Raw genomic sequence first — 13,995 nt, forward strand, 5'->3', positions numbered from 1 at the left:
AGCTTTTCTTCAATCTGACCTGAGCTGATTCAGCCAGTGCAACCGGAAACTCTTCCCCAATCGAGACAGGGCCGAGTTCTTGTTGACAAGGGGAAAATATCATCCGATGCAAAGCTCAGAGTCCTTCTTCATCTTCCTGTCGCTGAATTTATCGAAACAAATAGTGAAGAAACAGTTTTTCAGAATGCACAATCCAGTGGAGTGCAATTAAGATTTTACCTTTGATCTTGAGTACGTGTGAAACTTACATAGCTATTGAATTGCATGCGGAACGAAGTGGAAATGTCTATGGCAGAGCCGACCCTAGCACAGGGCCCCACCTCCGTCGTCGCCAAAATCGCTGCCAACAATCCCAAGTGCCAGGATGTTTTCACCTTGGCAACATCGTTCACCTCCTCGTTGCCATCTCGCCTTCAAGACCGTCGAAGAGCACAGAAAGTACTTTGTGCCTTCCAAGACCCTATCTATCCACTCCATCATGCTCATCAACAAGTTCGCTGCTACCTCCCCTTCCACCCTCGTTGATGGCCCACCTCTGGCATCCCAAAAGAGGCCAATCGAAGACCAATCAATTCTACACAATCGTTTAATCTACCGTCACCTCAACCAAGATCGGCAAAGATGCCTATAACCAAAGCAGCAGCAACACATCGTTCCCCTGGAAACCACGACAACATTCTTTGTCAACATTCGACAACTGAGCCAGGGAAATGGAGGATCCAAGTTCCTAGGCTTACCTAAAGACCATGGCAACCAAGGGCAACACCGACATCCGCAAGAGCATCATTGAATCCCGAGCCCTCCTCTGCTTCGCCGTGCTCCTCAAGAAAGGCACTAGAGACGTTCAATATAATTCCGCTATGGCACTAATGGAAATAGTCTGCACGGCCAAGCACAATGATGATCTCCGACGGTCCGCGTTCAAGCCGAATTCGCCAGCGTCCAACGCCATCATCGAGCAATTCCTCCAAATTGTGGTCAAGGGGGAGTTCGCTGACCTACTCATTGCTAGTGTCACAGCTCTGGGCTACTTGTCACGGACATTCCGAGCAACGGAGAAGAGGATCATAGGTCCGTTGGTTCGCCTGCTGGACGACAAGGCAATGGTGGTGTTGAGAGAAGTGGTGGTGGCACTAACCAAGTTCGCGTGCACTGAGAACTATCTGCATGTCAGTCATTCCCAGGCCATAATTGACTCCAACGAGCCAGTTGAGACACCTTGTCCAGCTAGTCTACCACGACGAGTAGGTGTAGCTTGAAACTCTGATTCTTCTTTGTTACATCGCTACACATGTGTTCAATAGCTTGGAGCTGGCGAAGGCTGAGGTTTTCAACACGCTCTCTTGGGCATACAAATAATCGCACTTGGTTCAGGATGAGAGAGTGGACGAGCTACTGCAGGACGTCAAGTCTAGATTGGAGCTCTATCAAGTAAGAAAATTGTGAGGATGACTTTTGTTCTTGTTTCTTATCACCGTGTGACTTTGCTATCACATGTGATTTGAGATGCTCAAGCATCTATTGTAATTATCTATTATAATGTAAGATAAGATGACTGACACTAGACTCAATATAATTAGCTTATTCATACACTGAAAGCTATCCTTTGGATTAAAATGAGTGTATATCAGATTCCTTTCACTTTTTCTTTATTGTCTACGTCTATGCATTGCTTTTATTATTTTTTCATAAATACAAAGGATTTTTGTTTTTTGCACCGGTCCTTTAAATCTAGGGCCGGCCTATGGTTGGAGAGCTCCTGCTAATGGACTCAACTCACCCCTCGCTGCGCTACTTCTCTGCTGTTGGACTCCGCTTGCTTTAATGCAAATTTATACACCCAATCGGTTCAATAACCATACTATTAGGGAGTAGCAGGTAAAAGGAAGAATAATGAGATGCCATAAAAAAAGATCAATTTATGTACTTTTTTTGCATTATGCATGCAATTGCAGGTCCAATGACTATAGTCAAAACAATGCATAAATGACGCCTGTTTCAAAAACGAATTGATTCTTTTTGGACAAGAAATGAAATGATTCCATTTTCGAATTAAAGGGAGTCAAAATTATTTGTTTTCAATTTAAAAATAATTTATTTTTAAGGAATTAATTTATAATAATAAATTTCTAATTCATTTGCTTCAGATGTCACGATTTTCTTCATTTACTTGTATATTCTTGAATTGAACAATAAATAGGCAGATAATAATAGGGCTGGACATTCCTAAACTAAGCTTAGTTACATTGTTTTTAATTAAAAAATTAATATAATATAAATTTAATATGTTAGATAAATTAATTTACAAGAATAAGAGGACAACCTCCTAGAGAAATGAAATGTTTATAGCTGAAGAACTTAGCCGGAAATAGCACGGCGGTCCATTAATTTGCTTTTAAACATATTAAACAATAATTTATCAAGAAACAAATATGAAATGCAAAAAATAATAAAAATGCTCAGTTATTTTTACTAGGTTTGGGTCCAGCCAAACTAACCGGTCCATCAGTTAACATAATTAATTACTTCTACGTAGACCCGACCCAAGCCTACATAATTTTACTTAAATAATATTTTTTATAAAAATGAAATATAATTTTATTTATCTGCTGGTGCACATAGGTGGGAGCTTGAGGAGTACCTTACGGGTGCGTTTAGTTGAGGGTTATCTTTGATAACCTTGGTTATCCATCTAAGGTTATCAACAAAAACCCTATTTGATTTAGATAATCGATGATTCCCGAGTAATGCTCCATGCCCGACACGTCAGCAAAAAGGACATGCAACCAGGAATCAGAAAACCTCAGAAAATTGAGGTTTTTCTTGATTCCGGGATTATCAAATTTTGTTATCCAAGATACTTTCGGGTAAAAGTAAAATGTAAAGAAAAAAATGAAAAATAAAAAAAACATATTTTTAAATAAAAAATCATTAAAAATAAAAAAAATAAAACTGGTAAAAAAAAATTAAAAAAATAAAAAAATAGAAAAAACAAAAAAAACATTAAAAAATAAAAAATAGAAAAACCATTAAAAAAAATTTAAAAATACAAACAAATATAAAAAATAGAAAAAATGTAAAAAATTTAAAATAGTAAAAAATTATGTATAGTTGGTTTTGTAACTAAAGGTAATCTAGTAAAATACTAAACTAGGTTATTCATTAAAATCTTCAAACAAATATATTTTTGTTGCATTAGCTAAATTGAACCAAATAATATTTGGTTATGTTTTATTCCCATAACTTCAAGGTTATACATGATAAGATGATAAATTGTGACATGCTTACCACATGAGATCGCGGGGTCGAACTGTAAAGTTATCGGGCGCAAATCTTTAGATCCTGTGCAACTCACCCCATTATTATTTGTCCTCTCGGTTATCATGATCTACCTCCTTCGTGATGATCTAGAATCGAGTGCGACGGAAGCGTTGGGACAAATGATTCCGCCTTTTGAGGAGGCACATCCACGTGACAACGTTGACTGCTTACAATCACGGGGACGTACCCCTTCGAGATGTCGGCGTATGTCATGCAGGCGACGCGCCAGTAGGGATGAGCATTCGGTTAATTTGATATTAATTTTGTATAAATTCTATTTATTATTATTTTAAATAAATTTAGTTAATGGTTAACTGAAATAACTAATTCAGTTTTAATAAAATTTTGATTTGATTTAATTAACTAACACTAAATCGATTTTTGATTGATTTATGGATGAATTAATCGAATGTTTATCGTTATGTGTCAGGTGGTAGGTGGTAGGTGGTAGTGTTGTTCAATGATGATAGGAAGTGTTGTTCAATGATGATGGGATGCGGACGTCATCCCTTCGGTTGACGATGCCGACAAAGGCGACCGCTGCCACTATGCCGATGCCGCCCTGCCACGTCTTGATACAACACCGTTGTCGGAGCTTGCGGATAAGGTAATGGCGGATGGAGACGTTGATGACGTAGGCGGTTGCGGAAATATAGATGGAGGTGGTGTTAATGCAGATACCGAGGCCCCAGGTGAAGTGTGGATGTCGTCATGTCGATGTTCGCGGTGCCGACGCTGATGGAGACGCAGTCTTCGTTTTCGAAGATGAGGCAGTTGTCTGTGATGATGCCGTCAGACTTCTCGAGGTGGATCCATCGGCGTTGCGGCTGAGGGCAGGGCAGGCAATGCGGATGGTTAAAAAAGAAAATCAAGAATTATTTTGTTCATGATAAAATAAAAATATCCATCACGATTCAACAACCTGTTTTATTTTACTAACAATTATTTAATCTCCTAATGTGAGATTTATATTTTTTTTATTTAATATTTTTTTTCTGCTCGAGATTGATTATGAGGTAGAAAGGTGATTTTTCAATACTCCCTGCATCAATATAGAAAAAAAAGTAAATGTCGGATGATTACAGTGGGCCAGAAAATACGCGTGAGATTTATTATGAAACATTCGATCCATTGTTTTTAATTCCGAAATTGTCGAAAAATTATTATAATCCTCTTAAATATTCTATCAATTGTTTTTACAAATGAAAATGATCTTGTCCGAACGCTGAGTCGATAGACACTGAGCACGTGGCGTTAGCCGAACTGGTGACGTGGAGCTCTGATCGGCCGTATGGATCTTCGGCAAACCTACAAAGAAGTCGGGCCGGGAAGGAGTTCCCGGTGACGACCCTCCGACGTTCAAGTGGGGCAAAAGGAAAATGGTGAAGTGGCTCCCAAGATAAAAAATCGTGTGATTGCGTTCCTCCGGTGAAGTTTGAGGGCTCTTATATAGAGCTGTAGGGAAGCTTATGCACACTTACCGAGATGTACACGTGTCCTTTACCATACCTTAGTATGAACTTGCCAAAGGAGCATGTCTGACACCATACTGCTACAGTCCGAGCACATTTTTGATGGGACAACAGAACCTTCTGTCATGGGATTCTGTGTATGGCTTGGTCGTCGAACATGCCTGTTGTCAGAAGATGTTCCCCAATGTCCCCCTGTCCTTGTCTCTTCCTTCCTCGAGCCGACCGTCCATCCGCTCGGCCATCAGTGGTCCGACCGGGCGTAGGTATCGATCCAACCGGGAAGATTTCACTCCATCGCGTGCTCGGCTGAGATTGTTCCTTCACTGTCTTGATGCTTTACGCCTTGGCCGAGCGGTCTGCTCGCTCGGCTCGTCGACCCTGTTCACCATGAGCGTCAGAAACCCGATTCCCCGTCGGGTTGTCTTTGATTCCGCCCGGACTGGCGACCCTGTTTACCATGAGCGCTCGGCCGGTCGGCCCACCCCTTCTCCGGTCGGGCGGGCCTCATGAATTTGATCCTTTTGACTTTTGACCTCCACATGACATTGACTCCCCTCCAGAGGGGGTCCCCTGACCTTACTACCGGATCACTTGCCTCCCCTTCAAGTCTAGTCGAAGGAGGCGATTAGTCCGACTGACTGGACCGCCAGTCACGCCGAGCGGCGTCTCTGTGAAACTACCCTCCGCTCGACCCCCGCGGGGGTAGCTATAACGTCAGTCAACGCTAACATTTCTCGGATCTCTTTGGAATTTGCGTCAATCTTCGACATTAAGGCCGGACATGCGCTCATTAAATGCCCTCCAGTGGCCGAATGCCACGTGGCGCTACTGCCATCATCGTACGGCGGCGACGTCGCGGGCAACGAGACCGAGGCTGTTTGAAATGGACGACCCGATGCGTGCTCCGGTTCCCGTGACCTGCATCCGACGGTGGAGGCCTCTTGGGCTCAACCCTATAAAGCCTTCGCCTTCTCCCCCTCCTCGCCGCATTTGCGTCTTCGCGTGTCCAGAAGTTTCCTTGCCGTTTCAATGCTCTGGCAGCTTCGGTTCTCCTTTTTCCGGCGATTCCGTGTTCCTCGTCGATCTCCATTCTTCTCTGTAAGGTTCTTCTTCTTTTGGTTCTTGTGTTTTCTTTGCTTTTCTTTCCCGAGTTTTGGTCATCTGGGCACTGTTTCGTTTGTCATCCTCTTCCTTCTATCATCTGCATTTCTTCTCGCCTTTTGTGGTCTTACCCGTTCGGACGATGGCCAGTTCCTCTCAACCTCAAGACCCAGCCCTCGACCCGTGGTATACCACCATGGAGTCGCGTTTCGATCGGCGCGACGCCGATATTCTGATGGACAATTTTGACATCGCCTCTGATTTTGAAATTATCCTACCCTCCCCCTCCGCTCGGCCACACAAGCCGCCGCGCGGAGCTTTCTGTGTTTTTCGCGACCAGTTCATAGCCGGTCTACGCTTTCCAATCCATCCCTTCATCGTAGAAGTTTGTAATTTTTTCGGCATTCCACTCGGAAGCTTAGTCTCTAACACTTTCCGCCTTCTATGCGGCGTCGTCGTCTTGTTCAAAATCCACAACATTCCCCTCCGACCGGAGGTCTTCTATTATTTTTATTATCCTAAATAGTCCGAGCTGGGTACTTACATGTTCTAGGCTCGGCCTGGTTTAGTCTTCTTTAATAAACTGCCCTCTTCCAATAAACATTGGAAAGAGTTCTACTTCTATCTTCGTCTTCCCGAGCGGGCCTCCTTCCGAACCTAGTGGCAGGTCGGACCGCCAATCTCCCCTGAGCTAAAGAGGTTCAAGATCCGACCGGACTATCTTCACGCTGCCAACATGCTAGCCGGTCTGAAGTTCGACATCAACAAATTCTTACCTGAAGGGGTGATGTACATATTCTGCCTGAGTCCGATCCGGACTCCCCTCCCGAGCGGCTTCAGTAAGAATTTTACTTGTACATTCGCCTTGATTGCTAATTGATTTTCTCCTTTTTCCTTTGCAGTGGACATTGTCATGGAGTCCGTGATGGCCGGAATTTTGAAGAGGAAAGCGGCGGCGCTCGAGGCCGCAGCTGCCAAGGAGATGGAGGCGCTTGGCATTGAGCCGGTCGGCTCACACGAAGGGGAGAGCGGGACGAATGTGGGGGAGTCGGCCGCTTAGGCTTCTCTCCCGGAGCCAGCGGGTGATGCAACTTCTAGTCGAGGGCCTTCCGTCCGGGAAGAAGGCTCCGCTCAGGAGGAAGAGCGCCCTCTCCGACAAAAGAGGCGCCGCACGGAGACACCACTTCGCTCGGCTACTTCCGCGGTCCAGCAGTCCGAGCGGACCACCGCCGATTCTCGCGGCAAAGCCCCAGCGGTGGAGGCGATCTCGTCCGATCGGACCCCATCCCAGCTGGAAGCGTCCGCGGACCCCCTCGAGGCCATTCCGATCAGCGCCCTTCCTCCCGCTCCCCGTCGAGTCGAACGTTCGGCCATTTTGTCCCAACTTTCTGCACCGGTCTCCGATCCTTCCCCAGCCTCCGCTCAGACGACTCCCGGTCGGCACAGTACCATCAGGGTCTCACTACACCTCCCCACCGAAGAATTGATGCCCCAGTCTGATCGGCCAACCGCGCCCGAGCACATGATCACAATGAAGGGACCTCTAGCCGAAATGTGGGCCGACGCTCGGGCACGTGTCGCTATGATTCCACTCAGCAATCTGGCCAATAGCCATATGCAGCAGGCCACTGGGGTAAGCGTGTTTTCTCAAGTCCTTTACGCATTCTTTCCGATCGGCTACTAACAATCTCGCTCATGTCAGAGATGGGTGGAGGAGATCGCGGTCTCCAATCGTCTGGCTATGGTGGACGCAGAGTTAAAAAAGTTAAGGAGTTCGGGTGGCGCCCCCTCCCAGGGTCCTTCATACGCCGAGCTGCAGAAAGAGCTCAAGAAGACCCAAGATCTACTGGCGGCTGAACAAAAGAAGACGGCCGATCAGGCCTATACTCTGGGAGAACTTGAGAGACAAGTGAAAATGCTCGATCGGAAGATAAGCCTTGCCACCGATCGGAAGAAGACGGCCATCTCTGAACTGGAGAAGAAGAATGTCGAGGTGCAGGGCCTGGTGCAACGGGTTAAGGAGCTGATGGATCAGCTGGCCGGCGAGAAGGCGAGCCGCTCGGCCGAGGCAACTAAACATAAAGATGAACTGAAGACGTTGTAGGAGTCTCTCGAAGCTTCCCAAGTCGCCTTCAAGGAATATCAAGAGGCGGAACCTGGCCGAGTCGCAACCCTGAGGCTGAATCACATCCGCTCGACCGAATTTTCTGAAAAAGTGTGCGAGCGGATGTATAATGCCTTTGAGCTTGCCATCACCGCCACAATGGACTATCTGAAGTCCAAGGCTCAACTTCCCGACTCCACAACTATCCCGGCCGAAGACTATGTGGCGCTTCTCTCCTCCATCCCGAAGACCATTTATGATTTTCTCGAGTAGTGCTCCTTGTAACCCTTTCGATCGGCCATAAGGGCCTAAATTGTAATGAAGCTACGTCGTATTTTTAGCAACTTAATCTTTTTCTTCTTCTATTTTTTATTCAATGCTTGTGTCTTCCGATCGGCTTGCAAATTACTGCCGTTCGCGTCTCCCCCTTCTTTCTTCTTCGTTAATCGCTTCACGAAGTATTCTACATAACCGGGCCGCTCGTCTGAACGCCCCCTACTTCTTTAAATGGGATTCCCAATAAATGTTCGCGAAGTACCTTTGGTTACTTGGCCGATCGGCCAAACGACTCACAAGCCGATCTCTTTATTGTCTTCGTCCGGCTGGAGGGTATAGTCGCTGGTATGACTCTAGCGTTTAACGTCGCCACTCGACGGTCTTCCGACCGGAGGGTTTATAGTCGCCGCTTCGACTCTCGATTTTTAACGTCAGAGCTCGACGATCTTCCGACCGGAGGATTTATAGTCGCCGGTTCGACTCTTGATATTTAACGTCGGAGCTCAACGGTCTTCCGACTGAAGGGTTTATAGTCGCTGGTTCGACTCTCGATTTTTAACGTCGGAGCTCGACGGTCTTCCGACCGGAGGGTTTATAGTCGCCGGTTCGACTCTCGATTTTTAACGTCGGAGCTCGACGGTCTTCCGACCGGAGGGTTTATAGTCGCCGGTTCGACTCTCGATTTTTAACGTCGGAGCTCGACGGTCTTCCGGCCGGAGGGTTTATAGTCGCCGGTTCGACTCTCGATTTTTAACGTCGGAGCTCGACGGTCTTCCGACCGGAGGGTTTATAGTCGCCGGTTCGACTCTCGATTTTTAACGTCGGAGCTCGACGGTCTTCCGACCGGAGGGTTTATAGTCGCCGGTTCGACTCTCGATATTTAACATCGGAGCTCGACGGTCTTCCGACCGGAGGGTTTATAGTCGCCGGTTCGACTCTCGATTTAACGTCGGAGCTCGAAGGTCTTCCGGCCGGAGAGTTTATAGTCGCCGGTTCGACTCTCGATTTTTAACGTCGGAGCTCGACGGTCTTCCGACCGGAGGGTTTATAGTCGTCGGTTCGACTCTCGATATTTAACGTCGGAGCTCAACGGTCTTCCGACCGGAGGGTTTATAGTCGCGAGTTTGACTCTCGATATTTAACGTCGGAGCTCGACGGTCTTCCAGCCGGAGGGTTTATAGTCGCCGGTTCGACTATCAATTTTTAACGTCGGAGCTCGACGGTCTTCCGACCGGAGGGTTTATAGTCGCCGGTTCGACTCTCGAAATTTAACGTCGGAGCTCGACGGTCTTCCGGCAGGAGGGTTTATAGTCGCCGGTTCGACTCTCGATATTTAACGTCGGAGCTCGACGGTCTTCCGACCGGAGGGTTTATAGTCGCCGGTTAGACTCTCGATTTTTAACGTCGGAGCTCGACGGTCTTCCGATCGGAGGGTTTATAGTCGCCGGTTCGACTCTTGATATTTAACGTCAAAGCTCGACGGTCTTCCGGCCGGAGGGTTTATATTCACTGGTTCGACTCTCGATTTTTAACGTCGGAGCTCGACGGTCTTCCGGCTGAAGGGTTTATAGTCGCCGGTTCGACTCTCGATATTTAACATCGGAGCTCGACGACCTTCAAGGCTAATTTCGACGCGGATGATATACTCCCTGCCGAGTGGCAGGGGGTCTTCGTGTAGTCGGCTGTTCGGCGAATAATGCCAAATGCGTTTTATCACTTTGCTTCCTGCATTAAAAAGGACACAGGTGACCAAGACCTACATAAAATGAATTACTCTCAGAATCGGGGCAAGCAGTGCTTCTCCTTAGATGCCGATCAGATCCTTATCTCGGCCCCATGCTAAGATGTTCTCCGGTCAGAACTCTGCTGCCGCTCGGCCTCCTGACGCTGACGTCGCTTGTTGCTCCAGTCGCTCGACTTGCGCCTTCTGTTTCTGTTGCTCCACGAGTTTAGCTGTTCATGCCTCGATTAGAGCGTCGAGCTCATCCTGGGAGAGCATCACGGTGTGCAGTCGTCCAGCTTCGTCCATCTCTTCCGCTCGGATGCAGGTGCGTTCCCACTGACGACGCCAATTTGATCCTGTCCGAACGTTGAGTCGATGGACGCTGGGCACGTGGCGCTCTCCGAACTGGTGACGTGGAGCTCTGACCGGCCGTATGGATATCCGACGAACCTGCAAAGAAGTCGAGCCGGGAAGGGGTTCCCGACGACGACCCTCCGACGCTCAAGTCAGGCAAGAGGAAAATGGTGAAGTGGCTCCAAAAATGAGAAATCGCGTGATTGCGTATCTCCGGTGAAGTCTGAGGGCTCTTATATAGAGCTGTAGGGAAGCTTATGCACACTTATCGAGGTGTACACGTGTCCTTTACCATACCTTAGTATGGACTTACTAGAGGAGCATGCCTGACACCATACTGCTACAGTCCGAGCACATCTTTGATGGGACAGCAGAACCTTCCGTCATGGGATTCTGTGTATGGCTTGGTCGTCGAACATGCCTATTGTCAAAAGATGTTCCCCCAATGTCCCCTTGTCCTTGTCTCTTCTTTCCTCGAGCCGACCATCCATCCGCTCGGCCGTCAGTGGTCTGACCGAGCGTTGGAATCGATCCGACCGGGAAGATTTCACTCCATCGCGTGCTCGGCGGCCCACCCCTTCTCCGGTCGGCCGGGCCTCATGAATTTGATCCTTTTGACTTTTGACCTCTACGTGGCGTTGACTCCCCTCCAGAGGGGGTCCCCTGACCTTACTACCGGATCACTTGCCTCCCCTTCAAGTCTAGTCGAAGGAGGCGATTAGTCCGACTGACTGGACCGCCAGTCACGCCGAGCGGCGTCTCTGTGAAACTATCCTCCGTTCGACCCCCACGGGGGTAGCTATAACGTCAGTCAACGCCAACATTCCTCGGATATCTTCGGAATTTGCGCCAATCTTTGACATTAAGGCCGGGCATGCGCTCATTAAATGCACTACAGTGGCCAAATGCCACGTGGCGCTGCTGCCGTCATCGTACGGCGGCGGCGTCGCGGGCGACGAGACCGAGGCTGTTTGAAATGGACGACCCGATGCGTGCTCCGGTTCCCGTGACCTGCATCCGACGGTGGAGGCCGCTCGGGCTCAACCCTATAAAGCCTTCGCCTTCTCCCCCTCGCCGCATTTGGCGTTTCAGTGCTCTGGCAGCTTCGGTTCTCCTTTTTCCGGCGATTCCGTGTTCCTCGTCGATCTCCATTCTTCTCTGTAAGGTCTTCTTCTTTTGGTTCTTGTGTTTTCTTTGCTTTTCTTTCTCGAGTTTTGGTCCTCTGGGTACTGTTTCGTTTGTCATCCTCTTCCTTCTATCATCTGCATTTCTTCTCGCCTTTTGTGGTCTCGCCCGTTTGGACGATGGCCAGTTCCTCTCAACCTCAAGACCCAGCCCTCGGCCCGTGGTATACCACCATGGAGTCGCGTTTCGATCGGCGCGACGCCAATATTCTGATGGACAATTTTGACATCCCCTTTGATTTTGAAATTATCCTACCCTCCCCCTCCGCTCGGCCACACAAGCCGCCGCGCGGAGCTTTCTGTGTTTTCCGCGACCAGTTCATAGCCGGTCTGTGCTTTCTAATCCATCCCTTCATCGTAGAAGTTTGTAATTTTTTCGGCATTCCGCTCGGAAGCTTAGTCCCTAACACTTTCCACCTTCTATGCATCGTCATCGTCTTGTTCAAAATCCACAACATTCCTCTCCGACTAGAGGTCTTCTATTATTTTTATTATCCTAAACAGTCCGAGCTGGGTACTTACATGTTCCAGGCTCGGCCTGGTTTAGTCTTCTTTAATAAACTACCCTCTTCCAATAAACATTGGAATGAGTTCTACTTCTATCTTCGTCTTCCCGAGCGGGCCTCCTTCCGAACCTAGTGGCAGGTCGGACCGCCAATCTCCCCTGAGCTAAAGAGGTTCAAGATCCGACCGGACTATCTTCACACTGCCAACATGCTAGCCGGTCTGAAGTTCGACATCAACAAATTCTTACCTGAAGGGGTGATGTACATATTCGGCCTGAGTCCGATCCGGACTCCCCTCCCGAGCGGCTTCGGTAAGAATTTTACTTGTACATTCGCCTTGATTGCTAACTGATTTTCTTCTTTTTCCTTTACAGCGGACATTGTCATGGAGTCCGTGATGGCCGAAATTTTGAAGAGGAAAGCGGCGGCGCTCGAGGCCGCAGCTGCCAAGGAGATGGAGGCGCTTGGCATTGAGCCGGTCGGCTCACACGAAGGGGAGAGCGGGACGAATGCGGGGGAGTCGGCCGCTCAGGCTTCTCTCCCGGAGCCAGCGGGTGACGCAACTTCTGGCCGAGGGCCTTCCGTCCGGGAAGAAGGCTCCGCTCAGGAGGAAGAGCGCCCTCTCCGACAAAAGAGGCACCGCACGGAGACACCACTTCGCTCGGCTACTTCCGCGGTCTAGCCGTCTGAGCGGACCACCGCCGATTCTCGCGGTAAAGCCCCAGCGTTGGAGGCGATCTCGTCCGATCAGACCCCATCCCAGCTGGAAGCGTCCGCGGACCCCCTCGAGGCCATTCCGATCAGCGCCCTTCCGCCCGCTCCCCGCCGAGTCGAACGTTCGGCCATTTTGTCCCAGCTTTCTGCGCCGGCCTCCGATCCTTCCCCAGCTTCCGCCCAGACGACTCCCGGTCGGCACCGTACCATCAGGGTCTCCCTGCATCTCCCCACCGAAGAATTGATGCTAGAGTCCGATCGGCCAACCGCGCCCGAGCACATGATCACAATGAAGGGGCCTCTAGCCGAAATGTGGGCCGACGCTCGGGCACGTGTCGCTATGATCCCATTCAGTAATCTGGCCAACAGCCATATGCAGCAGGCCACTGGGGTAAGTATGTTTTCTCAAGTCCTTTACGCATTCTTTCCGATCGGCTATTAACAATCTTGATTATGTCAGAGATGGGTAGAAGAGATCGCGGTCTCCAATCGTCTGGCTATGGTGGACGAGGAGCTAAAGAGGCTGAAGGCTTCGGGCGGCCTGCTCAGCTCCCAAGGAGCCTCATACGCCGAGCTGCAGAGAGAGCTCAAAAAGACCCAAGATCTGTTGGCGGCTGAGCAAAAAAAGACGGTCGATCAGGCCTATACTCTGGGAGAACTTGAGAGATGAGTGAAGACGCTCGATCGGAAGATATGTCTTGCCACCGACCGAAAGAAGACGACCATCGCCGACTTGGAGAAGAAGAATGTCGAGACGCAGGGCCTGGAGTAGCGGGTTAAGGAGCTGATGGAGCAGCTGGACGGTGAGAAGGTGAGCCGCTCGGCCGAGGCAACTAAACATAAAGATGAACTAAAGACGTTGCAGGAGTCTCTCGAAGCTTCCCAAGTCGCCTTCAAGGAATATCAAGAGGCGGAACCTGGCCGAGTCGCAACCCTGAGGCTGAATCACATCCGCTCGACCGAATTTTCTGAAAAAGTATGCGAGCGGATGTATAATGCCTTTGAGCTTGCCATCACCGCCACAACGGACTACCTGAAGTCCAAGGCTCAGCTCCCCGACTCCACAACTATCCCGGCCGAAGACTATGTGGTGCTTCTCTCCTCCATCCCGAAGACCATTTATGATTTTCTCGAGTAGTGCTCCTTGTAACCCTTTCGATCGGCCATAAGGGCCTAAATTGTAATGAAGCTACGCCGTATTTTTAGCAACTTAATCTTTTTCTTTTTCTCTTTTTTATTC

At 48.9% G+C, this 13,995-nt stretch overlaps 1 protein-coding gene and 1 pseudogene across 1 annotated transcript in view; both read left to right on the plus strand.

Annotated features, from left to right (window-relative positions):
• The first annotated feature begins 502 nt into the window (after positions 1 to 502).
• LOC121995169 lies at positions 503 to 1,964 on the plus strand (annotated as a pseudogene).
• A 2,013-nt stretch (positions 1,965 to 3,977) lies between these two features.
• Positions 3,978 to 13,995, plus strand: part of LOC121995170 (ARM REPEAT PROTEIN INTERACTING WITH ABF2-like) — a 40,288-nt gene continuing 30,270 nt past the window's right edge. Inside the window, exons 1-2 of the mRNA XM_042548983.1 lie at positions 3,978 to 4,175; positions 7,597 to 7,901. Coding sequence (XP_042404917.1) covers positions 3,978 to 4,175; positions 7,597 to 7,901 — 503 coding nt within the window. The remainder of the gene's footprint in view (positions 4,176 to 7,596; positions 7,902 to 13,995) is intronic.

The sequence above is a fragment of the Zingiber officinale genome, chromosome 6A (genome assembly GCF_018446385.1).
Source record: "Zingiber officinale cultivar Zhangliang chromosome 6A, Zo_v1.1, whole genome shotgun sequence".
NCBI classification, from domain to species: Eukaryota; Viridiplantae; Streptophyta; class Magnoliopsida; order Zingiberales; family Zingiberaceae; genus Zingiber; species Zingiber officinale.